General features: G+C 31.6%; 1 protein-coding gene across 1 annotated transcript; it reads right to left on the reverse strand.

Annotated features, from left to right (window-relative positions):
* Positions 1-793: 793 nt before the first annotated feature.
* Positions 794-14,510, reverse strand: LOC147067736 (protein yellow-like). The gene is made up of 8 exons (XM_085953147.1): positions 14,423-14,510; positions 7,906-8,404; positions 7,230-7,351; positions 3,865-4,091; positions 2,946-3,060; positions 2,428-2,508; positions 1,501-1,611; positions 794-1,010 (listed from the first exon to the last, which is right to left on the reverse strand). Exons 2-8 carry the CDS (start codon positions 8,399-8,401, stop codon positions 873-875), a joined length of 1,290 nt encoding a protein of 429 aa, XP_085809273.1. The 5' UTR covers positions 8,402-8,404; positions 14,423-14,510; the 3' UTR covers positions 794-872.
* Between the last annotated feature and the right edge of the window lie 3,733 nt (positions 14,511-18,243).

Below are 18,243 nucleotides of genomic sequence, written 5' to 3' on the forward strand. Positions count from 1 at the left end.
TTCACAGCAATTGACATACCTACATTGTCGATCTACTATTGAAATACAGAATTTCTTTGTATACATTTTGAATACAGATTGAATTGGATTCTTCCACTAATTTTGATTGGGTATGGGATCAATTTTAATATTCACTTTTCAATTTCGATCCGTATCGTCAATTTCTCAAATATAATATGTATTTCTTTTTATGTAATTCATGTGAATGCACGCCTAAAATATACTTATTAACGTCGTCACGTATTTACTCTTTTCCAGGATTTTTTAAAATTTGTTTGTTTCTAGGGCTTATCAAAAAATGTATTTTATATAATAAATGATCCAAGTGTATCTTAAATATTGAATAAAAATAGTACTCTGTCAATTCCATTATTAGTTTTATAAACTAAGAACTTCTAACCAGTTTGAAGAGATTTCCACTATCATCAAAAGTCACGAAAAATTTATTCTGTATCATTCATTCTAGATCATCTCTTGGTGAATTTACAAAATGTTTTTATTACCCAATACTGTGATTATTTGTAAGCCCATGCATATTCTCTACTTATTAACCAATCTTTAAATTCAGGATCAAAATTTATTGAACATTGCAGTTATTTCAATTGAAGTATTTTGAATTTCCATTAAATTGCAAACTTTATGCTGGTTTCTATAATTTGGACTGTGCCACATGTAGATAATATAAGGGAGTTTGTTTAAAATCCCATTAAACAGTTGGTAATATAACTACATTTCTTTTTCAAACCGTTTTCTAAATGTTTTCATTACTTAAAATGATCAAAACACTGAATGATAATGTAAAAATACTTTTATTGTGTAAAAAATAAACACCGTCACATCTTTATACGAACTAAAAATCACATTTTATTTGTTTAAGCACAGACTGTTCCGGCGATAGCTTCCTGAACGGCCACTGTGCAGATTCTGAAGTTGATTTCATTTTTATCCAACCCCTTGAAGATAAATTTCGGGAGTCTGTCAGAGAGCACCCACACTTTATCGTCAGAAACCTGAAAAAATATATGACAATATTATTACAGAATGATTTAGTCTTTATTTCAATCTTCTTCTTCTGGCACTGATCCAGTGTGAATCCTCGCCTCCTCAGATCTGTCTCCAACAATATTGCAATATTGTGCATGCAATAGACAAAATTGAGCTTTATTGAAAACTCCTCTAAGTGCCCATCTCTTGAACTAGCCATAAATTAATCACGAGCTTAATACAGAAGCTGCTCGCTTTACTTTTGCGAAATTTGATGCATCTCGGATTGAGTAAATATGATATATAATTCGCAGGTGGATCGTTAGTTCTAAAGATACGAGCACTCACTCACACAGTGAAAAACGTAAGGTTTGAGTCCCACTTTTTGAGGTTTTTCAAAATTAAAACCTAACTAAACAAAAAATTAAATGATTTTAATAAAAATTTTTTCTGTAGATTTTTCAAAACTTGTAAAAATTAAATTAACAAAAAACCGACTATTGTCTTTGTTCTCACCTTCAAATCGTTAGGGAACTCCAATTTGACTGGGTCGCTGAGGATAAGGGCTGTGTTTTCAGGAGTCAGAGGCTTTTTGGGGTTCCAGCAGGCTACTCCATCACGGTTTACCTATGGAAACATAAAACATATTTGATTACTTATTACCTATTTCCAAATTAATAAATCAAACTGTTTCTGGAATTAAGGTGATTAAAGCTAAATAAATAATATAGTAAAGATTTAATTTATAAGAGGTTTGTACTTTTCAATACAGATCAGTGACACAAGTTTATTCTTTCGGTATCTTCAGCATCTATATAATATTCCTAAATATCGCATATATTATATATACGTTGATACACAACTATTTATGTAACAAACGATTGTCAAATACACATAAATACCAACGTTTTTTTGTCAGTTGCATACTTGTTATAGTTGGATGCTGAGAGGCAAAATTTGGCGCACTAAAATTAACTATTATGAAAATGTACAAAATTCATTGAAAATCATGTTGGCATGCACTTCCGATAATATCAATATTATTTCAATTCCTTATAGTATTGCTTACAATATAAGTAAAAATATCATCACCACCATCAGCCTGAATCTATCCACTGCTGAATGAAGGCAAATATATTTTGTAATAATTATTTACCTATCAATTATCATTCTTGGATATTCGTTTAGGTTTTGGATCTAACCAGAAGAGAAAGAATAGTCAATAGAGTAACGAAATACACGTAAAATCAAATATTTCCACAACTTTCATTTTTTTTCCATTATATTTCTATAATTTCCTGCCGAATAAATTTCAATAGAATGTGTTCTAATATATTTTTCGCTCCCATAATTATTTGAAAGGCTAGGAATATTGTAATATATGGATTTAATAAAATAACAATCAATAATTAAAATATACAATAAATATGTATCAATAAATACCTGAGTATAGAATAAGACGTCTGATTTCTCATCATAGAAATTGGCTGAAGACTGTGTGTTAGGTCCACGTTCTCCAAGAAGCTACAAAGAAGAAAAAAATATATAGAATAATTTAATTCAAACAAATGATATGATTTTCATCCAGAGTGACAATCGCACAAGAGAGCTACCACGCAGGCCCGATTACGCCAATGCGACTGCTCAGGTGCAGGTAGAGAGTGTGTGCGTGTGTGTCTGTGCTGCGTTACAGACAGACTTACAGATAAATCAAGACACATATTATAATGTAACGTTTGCAATTGAGCATATGTATATCACATTTCCAGTTAGCGAGGCCATGGCAAAAAAGCTCTGGTTTAAAAATCTCAGTGACTGGATTGAGCTTATTAGCACTCCATCCTGGTTCAAAGCAGCGGTATACAGGGAAAACATACCACATACATTAATTTTGGTTTTATTTTGCATCTTTCCGTTTGTGATAAATTAAAATGTTGTTCGGAGTTTCTATGGGTAGGTACCTTAAAGTCATGGAAGTTGTCTGAGCTTGTTGCAAGTGTCTTGTTTTGCAGAATCGCGCTAGAAACTTCAAATTCCTTTGTAGCTGAGAAGGCGTGGAAATAAACTGGACGATGTCTGAAAATTAAAAAGGAAATTGTGTCATCAATATGAATTATTATCAGTTAGGTACCTACGTAAATATATATATTGTTGTTGTAATATTTATAGAAAATGCAGATACCAAATATCTACTACAATAATTGGTATAATGTAAGAATTTTCGCAAAAGTCAAATTCCCGGATGCCTGGGCAGTATCAACGTATTTTTTTGGATAATAAATTTATAAAAATAGAACATAATGTACCTAGAGTATGGTACTTATTTAACATAGTTTAATTAAGACCAGGATCCGGTTTCGTTTGCTAAGCAGGATTTTCTAAACTTTCAATCTTTCAGTTAAGAATGTATTGATAAGCAGACGAAACTCTACTGCTGTTATTATTTACCGATAGTGAATAAATATGTGAAATACATAAGTACAATAGGTATATTGTATTATATTTTAATTAATACGTACCTACAACTTACAATGTTTTTCCGCTTATATTAATAGTTAACACCGTTATTGTTATATCAATGGGTTAGTCGGTTAAAAGGTATTTGAAGACATTTTGTCTCATTGAAATATATATTAGGTATTTTCGCCTTGAACTTTCAATCGATTCGAACCTTTCAAATTCATTTTTCTCAAAACTTAGTTTATGTAGATACAACATCTATGAATTAAACCACCGACATATTAAACTCAACTCGGCAAATCAACGCGATATAAAATACTATAAAATACAAACACTCAACATTTGAATTCAAAATGTTTACCATAAATGCGCATATATATATAGGTATACCTACGGACTAAGGAGTACAAAATTGCTTACCCATCGCTCTGAATCTTGGCTGGGGCGACGCTGAAGACACCATCGGTCCATTCGAACTTGATGCCGCCGACGTTGTACTGCCCGGCAATAGGGTCGAAGTGGAAGTAGTGATGGCTCACTCTCCAGGACTCGTCGTCCTTCAGACTGTAAACGATGATACCGCTGCCTCCAAGATCAGGGACGTAAGCGTAAGCGTTGTCACAAGAATTGGCCGTAGAGTCTACAATCTGGAACATTAAGTTATTCATACATGATACACATAATAATTCTAGGAGTTGGATATTTTGCCTCATTTTTATGGACATGATTGTAGCATTCGAAAAAAGTGAATACGTAAAGCTTTGAATCCCAGTCATATAATACTTAACCATCACCACCATGCCCTCAAACTGTTCGTTGCTTAACAAACGATGACCGCCTTTCAAAGTTGTACTGGGAGTATCACTGGAAGTTATTCCCAAGGTGCAATTACAAACGTAAACCCCTTAGAACCAATCCGTGTCATGAGACCCAACATTTGGTTGTGAAGTATCACCAGTTATGCCTGAAAATGTTTCAGGAATTGATACCTAAGACTGAGGTTACCATGCAATGAAAACTAAAAGCTTCCTAATGACATGTTAGCATGAGCCGAGCCGAGCAAGTATTTCAAAAGAATTCGCGACGTATTCACATGTGTGGAATATGCCTAAATTTTCGACGAACACAAAATGATTCGAGGCTTGCAATACCGCGCCTCTGCTGCAGCTTGCAGGTGTGTACACAGCTTTATGGCGGCGAATCAAACAGTGAAGATAATAAGTATCGTAACAGATGCGAATATATAGCATGTCCAATGGACTCAGAAAGGAAGTTGAAGATAGAACCAGTTTCAAAGACATACCTCGCATGAACACTACAAAATAAAATAGCCTAGCAACTCATAATCTAGTAAGTTCCATAATAAAGGTGCTAGTAATGAACTAAAATAATATGTTAAACGCATTTATTGCCTCTGTTTTATTTTGTTTAATGTTTCTTATGGTAAACCAGGCATATCGTAATAAGTATATCAACCAATCAGTATAAACATTGGAAATAAGATTTAATCTCAAAATAAAACTGTCGATTTTACTGCTTTTATAATGAGATAAAAATAATAACAATCATTGTTCCATTACAATGCTAAAATTATGTGTAAGTTGTTTTTATAAGTCTGTGAGATTTAAAAACCCCAGACAAACAATGGAATGCATTTTCACGGAAGTCTTGGCGCTTTAATGGCGCCTATTTTGATTTTGAATTTAGGTACTATTATTATACATTATTTGGTTGTTTAAAATTATCGCACATCTGCCAACAATGCTATTGTCAACTTTACGCCTCAGAAGATTTAAGAAAACAATTCCGTTGTAAATTCATATATTTAATATTAATAGTCTTGGATCTTTCGCAAAGCTCCAAGGACGACAGGTGCGCTGATCGTGAACAGCATAATACAACTGATGCAGTCTGTAGATATTTATTTGTACTGACAGCAGGTCATTTCGGGTACTCTGCTACTGTGAATCGTGTATCGTGATGATTTTAAATTTATTGTCTATGCCCTTTATTTATAATGGGAAATTAATTCAGCATAATATTATATTTTATTGTATCTATACTATCATAAAAAGGTAGTAAATGTAGATATTTCATAACAACAAATCTATCGATTAAATCCAATAATATTTACTTTGCACATTAGGGAATCCAATCTCGAGCCAAAATCTTGATCCCGGGATTTCGGGATTACAATTTGACGATCCCGGGATTGGCATTTTTTCAATAGTTAATATTAAATTTATATATATACAAATACTGTTGATAAAATCGGTCAAAAATAAATCTAGAATAATTTATACTATTTAAGACATTTATTGTGTACGTTCAATCTTGGAAATACATAGGTTTAATGCTTCCACTTCATAAATCTAATTACGTATGAGATCATGGAGGAATCACTTTGTTAAAAGTGCGAAGCATTGTTTTTTTCCAATCTTTCTCATTTTTATTAATTTATGTGGCAACACGTTGCTAATAAATCAAACTTCATTCAAACTCAGTTTATTTCTAATGTAGTTATATGTTATTAAAAGTATTTTTTCTGTTATATTTTCGTTTTTACTTGATTTTCCATGAAAAATTTTAAATTTGGGATCCCGGGATTGGAATCCCTACTGCATGCTCTGTCCATATGAAATGAGTAAGAATAAAATAGTCATAATAATAATTATCTACTTATTTAATGGTGTGCTTGGCGTGATGAATTGGTGGGAATGGTATGTTCTAATCTTTATGTGCTAAGAATTTAAATACCGAACAAAATATTAAAACCGGGGATTACAGGTGTTTTTTTAATCCCGGAATTAGGCAAAAACGAGTGAAATTTAGCAGAATTTTTAGTGTCTGGTACTGATATTAATATGGATATAATAATACATTAGAAATTTAACAATCAGTATTACTCTTTTGATTGATGATCTATAATGAAGTTTTATAATTTTATTATGTAAGTATATAATTTCCGATCAAGTAATCATGTGAAAATTATTTGGGGATGACAGTTGTATTTTTCCGAGAATTACATAATACGGTATTATTTATAAACCAAAGACAATTCATTAGTTGATAAAACAGCGCTCGAAATGGAAAATTTTACGAACCGGAGCGCTCGATAATTTTACGAAAATATTAACATAGGTAGTTATCTAATTGTATGTGTATTTTCCAAAAAAGTGTGTTAGATTTTTTGTTACATGGCCTGTCTAGCTCAGACGGTCAAATTATTTTTTCACGAGACGGAGCGATAATTTTGGGGATTTTATGAACCGGAACGGCGCTCCGGTCCATTTCGAGCCCTGATAAAAACGACAGACAATGAACCTAAATTCCTGGTTTGAAATATTTTCAATCTCTTTAGGTTTAGGTACCAAGAAATCTAGCGTGATGGCAATCCCTACTATTCGCCAAATAGCAGCGAATTTCATTAATATCTTGTTGTTTCTCATAAAAATACACAAGTAATTGAAAATACGAAGCGATAATAAGCGCATTTTTTGTGTTTGTTAGGTAATCAGGTATAGTAAAACAAAACTGTAGGTATATGCTCGAATATAGGTCGATCGTGATTTTAAGAACCAAGAATAATAATTGAAAATACACATTCGGTCAATAGGTTACTGTTTGCGTTCAATCTAACTCGATTCATGCACGTAATTGGAACTACCTAGTTTTCTGTTCATTCGTGGAAATATTGTATACTTCATGGAATAGTAAAAAATTAAATAATATATGAATTAATGAATAACCAAGAATATTGGTTAATAAAAGTTTGTTTCACTTACCACGTTAGCCAAGAAAGAGTGTTCCTTAAGGTCATCATCCTTGAAGAAGTACCTCTTGAGAAGCTTGTCTGTCTTCAAGTCGAATATGACCAGAGACGGTTTAGCAATCTGTTTGGGAGCACCTGGAAGCAAAGCAATAGTTGAGTGTTATAAACACACATTTACTATTATAATATACGTTTATATAATTATTGTATTTTGAAGATTCTTAGAAAACGAAATCATGTGAAAAAAAATATTATAAATAGATCGTTTTAAAATCTCAAGACAATCGTATTAAAATTTTAAATATTTTTTGATTATTACGTTTATACTTTTTCATATCACTTATTATGATTAAAATCTTTTGAAAAATACTTGTAAAAGCCATGTAAATTGTTGGTGGAAAATAATATTTCTTTAAACCAATGCTGCAACGATACCGTCGTGGGTACCAGGTTTGAATCCTGGGTCTGGCAAGTACACATATTGTTTTTCAATTTGTGTATGAGTCAGAGTATGGACCTAATATGTTGAGCAAGTGGCTGACACCCATTTCTCGTAAAAAAAAAACAAAAAAATGTTAATACAAATCTCCACTTTGTGGAGGCTCATAAATGATCATATTAGGATCGGGTATAGTCGGAAAAAATGAAAACATATATATAAGTATACGTAATAAGGTTTTATGACTTACCAAGAATATCAGCAAGGCCAGTATCCATAACCCACAACCTGTCGCACTTGTCGACGGACATTCTGAATACAGAAATGATGGTAGAGTTGTCCTTCAGAGCGTGTCCAGTTCCTTCAGCTTTCGGAGCGTTGGCCCTTCCTCCAGTTGAGGCAACTGATGGAGCGCTTCCATCTTCAACAGGAATATAATTAGCTTCCCAAGACGGGTATGGAATAAGAGGAGCCGCTTTATCGGAGCCGAGCTTAACGTAGTTGAGAGAAGATGCTACTCCAGACTTCCACCTTGGCACGCTGATGAAGAGTTTGTCTTTCCACAGGGCAAGGCCGAGGGGTAAATTGTTTTCCGGGACGAAAGCTCCTGTCTTTATGGCATTTGCCTTGAAGTCAGCGGTCGGCCATGTGTAGTCGACGAGGTTCCACACAAATTCTTCTTTCATTTGGGCTCCTTGAGATGTGTGTATCAGTGCCAAAGCACACAGAAAAAAGAATCGCGTCATTTTCTGAAAATGAAAAAATTACAAGAATTTATTAAAAATAACAAAATGAAGTGTTTCGTCTTTGAATGGATTTGAGTGAATGACTCAGTTGAACCATTTTTACTCACATGTAGTTTTTATATTACTGTTGATTAGGAAACACATAAGTACAATAACATTTTCCAATTGGTTACTATAATTATTATTGTACTTACTTTTATGTTTTGTGTAAATTTAATTTTAACGAGCGTACTATAAAATACTGAAACAATACACTTTTGTAAAAGTATGTATTCAATAAAAAAAAATGAATGAAGAGGATATTCGGTTATAATGCGCACAAATCTGTACGCAGTTATAATTTAATTCAAACTATTTTTGTTTATTTATAATGCATTCATAATAAACTGTCAAAAATACGTGTTGCGTATCAAACTCATTGTTTGCTGTCCGTAAAAAAATGTTCTGCATAAAAATGGCCGTGACTTGATGTCGAATTATTCAGAAGCACGTGATAAGCAAACAAAATTTAAACCAAATTGCTTTGCAGGAAAAAAAATCACACTTACTGGACGAACGAGTTCGTGGAAAATCCACATAAATAGAACAGCGGTAATTATGATGTCAATGGTACTTATCATAATATTATTTTTATTACAATGATTGGAGAAGTAATTCCCAACCAGAATTTTGCGAAACTTACAAAACAAACATTTTAAATATGTAGCTTATTTATACAATCGCGTGATGATAACTTTTGAACAACTTTATAAAGACAATACAAAATCACAAATTTGTATGTTTACCATAATTAACACAATGCTCGTCTGTAATCAATCAATAAACCAGACGTAAAGTGAGAATGTTGTCAAACCGAATATGTTTCGATTAGTCATGGGCTCTCGGTGATCTTCCGAAATATCATAAGGGTTCCTGAATACCAAAAATTGTTGTGGACCACTGGATTGCAATATTTAATCTCCATGGCAACATGATATTATATTTTAAAATATTAATAAAAAAGAGGGGAGTGTAAAATTTTTATTGTGCTTAAAAAGGCCACATAAAAAATAATAGAAAAACGTACTCACTTTATTCAGGTACGTATTTTATACATAATTGAGCATAATATTATATTTTATAATATAAATATCATTAAACTCTTCGTATTCTGTTGAAGTTTCCTGCATAATTTAAATATACACATAACCCCCCCCCCCATGTATTCCAAATTCAAAGACTTCTCTAAGGGTCTATTGTAAATGCGCCAAAATGTACGGTACGTGTTTATAGGAAACGGATGATAAATTTACGTTACCTACGTAATATGCGGATGGGTTAAATCATTAAGGGGGGACGTGCGCCGCGTAGGTCAAAATGGAGATTGTATGCTATTTTCAAAGCATGATCCTGAACATTCCTTAAACGTTGTAGATAATCTATTTACTTAATTTCGAAGCCTTATTATCCTTTATATTTATTTTAAACATTTGATGACTGCATAAAGTATTTTTATTAATTTTTAAACGCATTTACAAAACCATTAGTAAAATTAATATTAACATTATCTAGTGACACATTTACGATAAAAAAATATATTTAATAAACTTTGTGATCCCAAATTTGACAAAAATTAGGCATTTTATTTTTATTAATAAAAAAATGGGCACGATTAACACATTATTTGAAGATAATTCTAAAGATACTGATTATTAGCTATGTCTTTCACCATTTAAATGTGATAAACATCCTACGAATAATGTTTGCTTTATAATAATTATTGACCTAAGAATAAGGTAGTAGGTATGTTTTTGAAATACGCCATTTCTATTGGCATTTCCCAGTGGCTAAGCTACAACATACGGCCGTAGCCATAAATTGACAAACGATAAATGAAGTAGTGAGTAAGATCATGTTAACGCGCGTGTTTGAACATTTACCGTTTTTAAAAAAATATTTTTTTTCGGTTAGGTAATTCTTAGGTCAATAATTATTATAAAGCAATCATTATGCGTAGGATGTTTATGACATTTGAACGGTCAAAGACATATACTCTTCCGTTGTTGAGATGTATGCAAATCATGCTTTGGTATTATAAAAATATATACCTAATTAGTGTAATGAAATGGAGTGATTTTTAAGAAGCTCAATGATGTTTACGCAAGTTTCTCCCAAGGATAAAAACGCTATTTACTTGAAGTTATGTATAAATTAATGCCATTATTAAAAAAAATAAGCGAGAAAACGGCTTTCGAAGCTGCTCGTCTGATGCCATTTTTTCACTTCGACAGAACTTTCACACTTCACAAAAATAAGCATAGATTTTTTAAATAAATACATAATATTATTATAATATATTGCTGAAAGTAAAATCTATTCTTCTTATTTGATTTCATTTATTTTAATATCGTCAAACTTCTAATGATTTTATCAAAGTTGTCTGCGCTTGGTGCAATGTTTCATTGACATTCATACAATAATATGGTAACTGATTTACTGTGCAGATAATAACATGTATATACTACAATAGTTGTGATTTGTGTCCATCGTTTGGTCTCGTTACGCGACTTAATAAAAATATGTATGGTAGTATATTACATTAATCTCATATTACCTTCAATAGTTTCTGAGATGATTTGTATATTATATAGCTACATTTAATATTGATTATGATTACATTGTAGTTTTTAACAAAAATAGTATAATTGTTATTGTCTGTTTGATGTATTATGTTTATCTATTAAAAGAAATGGGCACAATAAGACGCGGTCATATAATAATTTATATTGCTATATGAGCCACAAAAGTGCCCAATGATGATGTAATTATTAGTGTTAGTCTCTGAAGCTGTTGGAGCGGGTTTGATCCCGGGTCTGGTAAACATACACGATAATTTTTCAATGTGTGCTTAATTCAGGGCAGTGAGCCAATAGGTACTAAGTCATTTAACATAACTTTTACTCAGTGTGGATCCATATTCTCCGCTTAGGGGTGAAAATGTCAATCTACTACATGGATGACATATCGGTTACTATGTATTTTTTTCGAATTACCAGAATGAGTTTATATTATATCCATAGTAAACTTCATTGTGATTTATCCGTTGAATTCAATGAATGACTAGATAACCTATAAAAGTTTTTATTTTACAACTCAGTACAGATGACTTTTTTTAAATATATAATAAATTCACACCTGGTAAAAATTGATTTTATGATCAGATGGAGTGAATAAAGTTTCAATTTCGTTTATTATTTCAATTATGTTTGCTTCTCAGCTCTACCTATGTGTAAAAGTAAAATATAAGTGTTAGACTGAGTTGGATGATATCCAGCAGATTTCATAATCTGCCACCTGTCGCTCCTTCGTGGCATTTAAATAAGGACGATGAAACCGAGATGACCTTTAATGAACACAATATTACAAATTGTGCTTTTTATACTTTCACCGTTTCCACGATATAAATAATAGTTATTGCAGGTTGCGCTTACTGCAAATGTAAACAGACATGTACATTATTTTTTACCTTGTCAAATTAAACAAAAACATAATAATATAGTATCAATATAAATATAACTTTTCTATATATGTCGGGCTATCGTTTAATTGTGAATTTACGGTGCCCGGTGATAGCCTTCGACCTTTAAAATAACGGTTTATCAGATTTATTACTGTTCTACAAAACCAGAGTTAGAGAAGGTTTTGTTCAATGTCTTTTTTTTCAGATGAATACAAAATTACATGCTTGCATTAAAGACGGTTCAATGTTAACGGCAAGGTTACCAGGATTGCAAAAATACGGATATGCAGTTAATTTTTTATCTGTCTGTTTTCTACATACATTTTCAATAAATAACATCGCTATAATTATAGTAAACACGATTTAATTATGTATTAAGTTTTACTACAAAAATAATTTTTCAACTGAAAGAGGATTAAACCCTTATAAGTAACCTGCTGTAAGATACTGTTTAGTGTATTGTTTTTAACTTCATTCCAGGTAACATAATAATATTATTATATTTTGTTTACCTGCTAACCAAAACAATAATTTTGAAATGATTTGTTGATACTAATGTTTAATTATTGTAGGTACATGTAACTGCTATTTGCGATTTATTTCAAAACGTTACATTGGTTATCCAAATTAATACTAGGTGTCTACATGTATTACAGAATTACCTAGTTATAATTATAGCATGCAAGAAAGTACTATTTACATATTATTGATAGAAAGTTATTTGCAAAATTATTCCAATTGAGTAATAAGTGAAACTATAGTGAAACCGTACATAGGTACATTATTGATTTTTTTTAAATTGTTGTAATTATGATGTGAAGCACCCTGTTACAAGATCGATTTCCAGTAGGTGATAACTGCCGACACTTTTGTATATTGTAATGTATAGTATAATATTGTAGATGTAGGTTAACTTCTGCGTCGTATACATACGTAGTGACGTTTGAAAATGTTCATCAAATGAAAGAGCCACTAATTAAAAATCGGTTGTGTACCTGAAGATTTTTTGGATAATTTAGAATATTTCAATAATTTTGGAATTATACATTTTTGAACTATAATACATATTATGTATTGAATATAGGTACTCGTTTGTGTAATATATTAATATAATATACATCATTCATATTATATTTTAAACTTTGGTACCTAATCCAGTGAATAAACATATCAATAATTCAATCACTATTAAAATAATAACCAGTTTGATTGTTTATTCAAATTAAGTAAATGATTCTTACAACAGGTTTATTTAAAAAAATCATTTTAATTTATTTAAATTATTCATATCATAAGAAGATATTATTAATATCATATCAAGTACATTTGATACGACACGTTGACAGAATTTTGACTCGACAAATCTGAAAGATCAAGTTTAATCGTCTTATTTATCTGATTTCGTATATTTCGATTTTATTTTAATATATCTATAAAAATATATATTTTTCTATGAACAATATTTATGAGAAACAGTTTTCTAATATAAACGCAAACGCAGTCTAATCCATAAATAAATAGGTTGGAAATCGTTTGCTTAAAGATATTTTCATAATATATTATGATTCCCATAAAGCCCACGAAAAATTGTCAAATTCGTTAATCTAATAAAAAAAAATGTGTGGTTCACTTACCATATCAAACTATTTTTAAATTCTATCATATTTTTTTAATTAAATAGTATACTATTGTTTTTAAATACAGATAACAACTACGTCTAGACTCCTACATAGAGTGTAACTAGTGAAAGTTTAAAAGTCACTTGGGTACAACTTACATAAATTTAAAAAAAGGCACACTGGGGTATATAATTATTCTATGGACTTTTTTATGCATCGATGGTAAATCTTATTATAACATTATGCGTAGAACATATACATGTGAACTATTCACAGAAAATTTAACACATGGACAGTAAATTGGCTGTAGCCGATGTTTTATAATTCCAGGGTTACGTATAAAGGATACACTCGAACATTAAACGGTATCAGGTACATAGTAGATTCTGCGATGAAACAAAATACTCAATGCACTGTTATTATTTTGTTATGTCGTATATTTTATCAATACCACAGTAAATATATAATATTATTTCGAAAAAACAATGTGAATACATCCGTAGTGACTTGATCAAGATGGATTTTGTCGGTATGCAAGTAGGTATACTTGTGAAAGTATATTATTTATTGAATTTTAGATTAAATAATATGCGATTATACCTAGCAGGTACGATATAATTTAATGTATTTAATTGAGTCACTTCTTATTAAAATTATTCCGAAGTTAAACATCAAATAAAACGATGTTGTTTTTTTATGGCCATCGAATGATTACAGTTGACTAATAAAACTTTGCACTATGATTCTAGTGTATATAATTATTTATTACGCCGGTTACCGGTTGCCGGTTGACTACAACAACATACTACTAGCAACAATATACCTATACGTTACATAGGTACTTGAAAATGAAAAATTTAAATGAATGATCAGTGTGGTGGATGTCGCAATGGAGTAGCTTACCTCAGCTGGAAATGCCGGTTTGTTTTGTTTTTGACGAAGAAAAGACAGACGACCAGACCGCGGGGTTTCGCTCTCTGGCAGGCACTGTGCCCCGCAATGATCAGCGGTCACGTTTTATAATGATCATTGAGAAGGCGCCGCACTCCACCACACGTAGAACCTCTGTTTGTTTGCTGCTGCGACGACGCTCCAGAATCGTCAACAGATTTTTTCTGCGAACACCAACTGATGCAAATTAGTTTCAACCACAATAACAATTTATATAACTATGTATCTACTTAATTAAATTTTGTGTAACTAAAGTGGGTAATTTACCTGTGTGTGATTTTCCAATTTAGTATTCATCCCTCGCTTATTATATCAGTAATATATTATTGCATACAATTATTTGCTTAGCAAAATAAACCGAATAATTGTCGTAATTAGCTATAATTTTACCCTAAAATTAAAAAAAAATATATATAATATAACAAATCAATGTGACAACAATCAGTCTATGTACTCTGCTCATACACATGTATCATCATGTATCCCCGAATTATCCTAAGCCTGAACGGTTATTTATTTCGTTCAACGTGAGACACACACCTACTTCAAAATTCATAAGTAAGTAGCGTATATGTAGGTATGTACACGGTACGTGCATTTATGAGCTAAATAATTGGATAGAATTGTAAAATATATCGACTTTAGAAAGGAAAAAGGGTGTAATCAACACAAATCAAATTTTACAGGAGGAACAAAAACTTTTTATTTTATGGTTTCTGATCAAAGTTAAAATACAAAATAGACATAACCGTGAAGAACCTACATGATAATTAATGATTTGGTTTTTATATCCCTAATCTGACATAAATTATTGAGTTAATTAAAGAAAAACCAACAAATATGATGGTTAAGTCGTTTTTCCCACTACATTTTTTTTTAAATTGCCAGCTAAATTTAGATAATAAATCCTCGTTTGTAGCTTATATCCTTTAGCTTTAGGCACAACATTTATTTAGTCGTATAGAACGTTATTATTCAATGAAACATATTTAGAAAAAAATGAGGGCTACGTTCTTTTTCCTTTCTAGAGTCGATATTACTCACTTATACAGATCTTGTGATTTCTCGTTTTTTTTTCATTTCTCGAGAATCGAGATATTATCAAAATCGAGAATATTATTGCAATGAAAGACCGCAAGTCGCCGCGTTGCACAGTATACCTAATAATACAACTGCCTTGTAATATTATAATATTGTATGGCTTAAAGCTTGCCACCTTTCATTCGAACGAAATTTTTTTTTTATATTCTTCTCTTTCATCTACGACTAGAGTTGGGTTTAATGTTCAAGCTTTTCCATTCCGAATCTCGAGAATTAAAATTTTTAAAATTTCAGGAATTCCCGGATCTCGAGAATCATTTCTCGGGATTCGGGATTTCTTTATTATCAAATATTAATTGAAAAAGCGATTTTTTTTGAAGTTGCAGCGGATTCTATTCTCAAATTTCTGTTCACAAAATTGGAGAACCAGCACACTGAATTGGGAGACGAGTTCCTATCCAGCCAAAAAAGAAAACCAACAGATCGTGGATCTAGCCCTTTGTTATATACCTTTAAATATTTGCACGATCTGGTAAACAGCTGTCGTGACCGTGAGAAATCTGTATTCTTCCAGACGTATTCCAAAACAGAATTAATTAAAGAAGCCAAAGCGTCCTGGTCCGTCTTTTTTCCACAAGCGTTTAAGAAGACCTAGCAGTTTCCGATTCTGACGCTGATGCCATGCCCGTGATTCTGAACAACAGTGGACATGGTATGAAAACAGTGGACAGAAAACACAAAACGTTCAAAGACTGATCGGGGCATTTAACACAATTAAGCCAACGTCGACTCAAAATTAGCGCAATTTGGGAATTTTGTATCTTAAAAGCGTACGCGATTGTCAGACACATCCATTGACAGCCTGTGTTTTTTGAAATTCTATTTTAATAAGTAATGTTTTGAATTATTTTTGTTTTCCTACTTCTATTTATTTGGCTTCTTACTTCAATAAAAAAATCATATTTTTTGGGAATTTGTCTGTTTTTACAGTGATTTTAGGATTTTTTACAGTTTTTTTTTTTAATTTTCTCGATATCTCGAGAATTCAAAATTTCACCATTTCGGGAAATCCCGAATCTCCAGATTGAGATATTCTCGGGAAATATCCTACTCTATCAATTCTGGAGTTTTGCTCGTTCTTCCAACTTTCCAGGTCTTCTGTGCCTATTTCCAAGTCTATCCTCCTCTCACATTTTCATTTGCTTTATTTACCGCGCGGTTGGTTTATATAAATTTGCATTGAGATTGCGTTTTGATTGTATATGTACGTACCAACGATAATCTTATATTATGTCAGTAAATGTTAAAATGTCAAATAAACTACGGAAGACATTCATTTCATTGTTTTATTTTACAGTCATTTACATATTGTAAAATGATTCTATTTTAGTAGGTACTTACGTAATTTTATGGAAAATACATTTATTACACAAAATAAACGCAGTATTATGGTTAAGAAAGATTATTTTTGGTAATTCTCATATTTTTTTACATTGGCAGTTTTTTTAATAAAAAAATAAAATATATATTATACATATAAGTACCTATATTCTTTTTAACAGTACAACGGGCCTAGATGTCCAATGGCAATAGTGTAGTTTAAATGTAGGTAGTGTATTTAGTAATATAAGTGAAACAATCGCAAACACACAGGCTTTGAGAAAATCACATAAATACAGTGTGTCCACGCTGGGAGTTGAACCCGGAGCTCCGTATGAAAGAGCGTATGATGGTGCGCGATTGAAAGGCCAGCGCCTGCACCACGAGAGCCGCTTTTTTATCGGGCGTTATTTATTCCTCCAAATCTATTTCAAGTCTTCATAAAGATATATTAGCCATACCCTCCGATGCCTATTAGTTAACTAGTTGGCTATAGGTCGCTCTGATTATGTGTTTGTATATTCTATCGAGTTGTTGATAACTAACATAATGTAGAATGAACCAAAATGCTGCCCCATTTTTTATACAGTATTTTTTATCATCCTTTCATGACTCTAATATCTAATAAATCTCATGTACGGGAATATTACTAACAAAATATATAGGTACTTACCACTAATACATACAAAATTAAATTTAGATATAAAAAGCGAATAAATATACCCAAATTATCAGAGTCTGAGGTTCTATGTGGTTGATATTTTACACACATTTGGTTTATACCATTAAATTTAGCAATACACAGATTTATTTTTTCCACACCATTTTTACTATGATATTATCGTAGGCATGTAAACAAAATAAGTTTAGTTATGTCTATATTATAATATATTACACCAAATGATTCTCCTCGATTTGCCGCCCTTCGAGCAACTGCCGCCCCCAAGCGACGCTCAGTCTGCCTACCCCCACGGAAGTCACTGGCGTTAACACATCGGCCTACGTAACAAAGATATTGTATGGATTTAATTGCTCATTGTTCACCGACATAACACCCGTATTGACTAATTTACAACAAACCGGGACAGCGCGTACTACGTCATGGTACATGTTGGGTATACAACTAGACTAGATGCTATTTGAATAGCTCCCAATTAATAAGTAATTTACTTCAATTGAATCATTGGTGAACGGGTTAATTCTGTAGGTACTTTGTAATAATAATTGAAAATAGTTTATTCGAATAATTTTGCGTAAAACAGTGACTAAGTGTAAAAATCTAGTACTTATTTACTTCTGATATTGTATAATTTGCTCCATCAGTAACGAGCTATAATTTGAAATATAAAGAT

Source organism: Rhyacophila brunnea, unplaced genomic scaffold, assembly GCF_057557595.1.
Source record: "Rhyacophila brunnea isolate RB1 unplaced genomic scaffold, BYU_Rbru_1.0 scaffold_3, whole genome shotgun sequence".
Classification (NCBI taxonomy): Eukaryota; Metazoa; Arthropoda; class Insecta; order Trichoptera; family Rhyacophilidae; genus Rhyacophila; species Rhyacophila brunnea.

Bases quoted from the DNA above. Each gene is read 5' to 3' on its own strand.
- LOC147067736 (XM_085953147.1), bottom strand. From the start codon at position 8,401: ATGACGCGATTCTTTTTTCTGTGTGCTTTGGCACTGATACACACATCT. The intron at 7,352-7,905 runs GTAAGTCATAAA...CTTTGCTTCCAG, and splicing joins TGGCCTTGCTGATATTCTTG to GTGCTCCCAAACAGATTGCT. The intron at 1,612-2,427 runs GTATTTATTGAT...ATGTTTCCATAG, and splicing joins ACGTCTTATTCTATACTCAG to GTAAACCGTGATGGAGTAGC.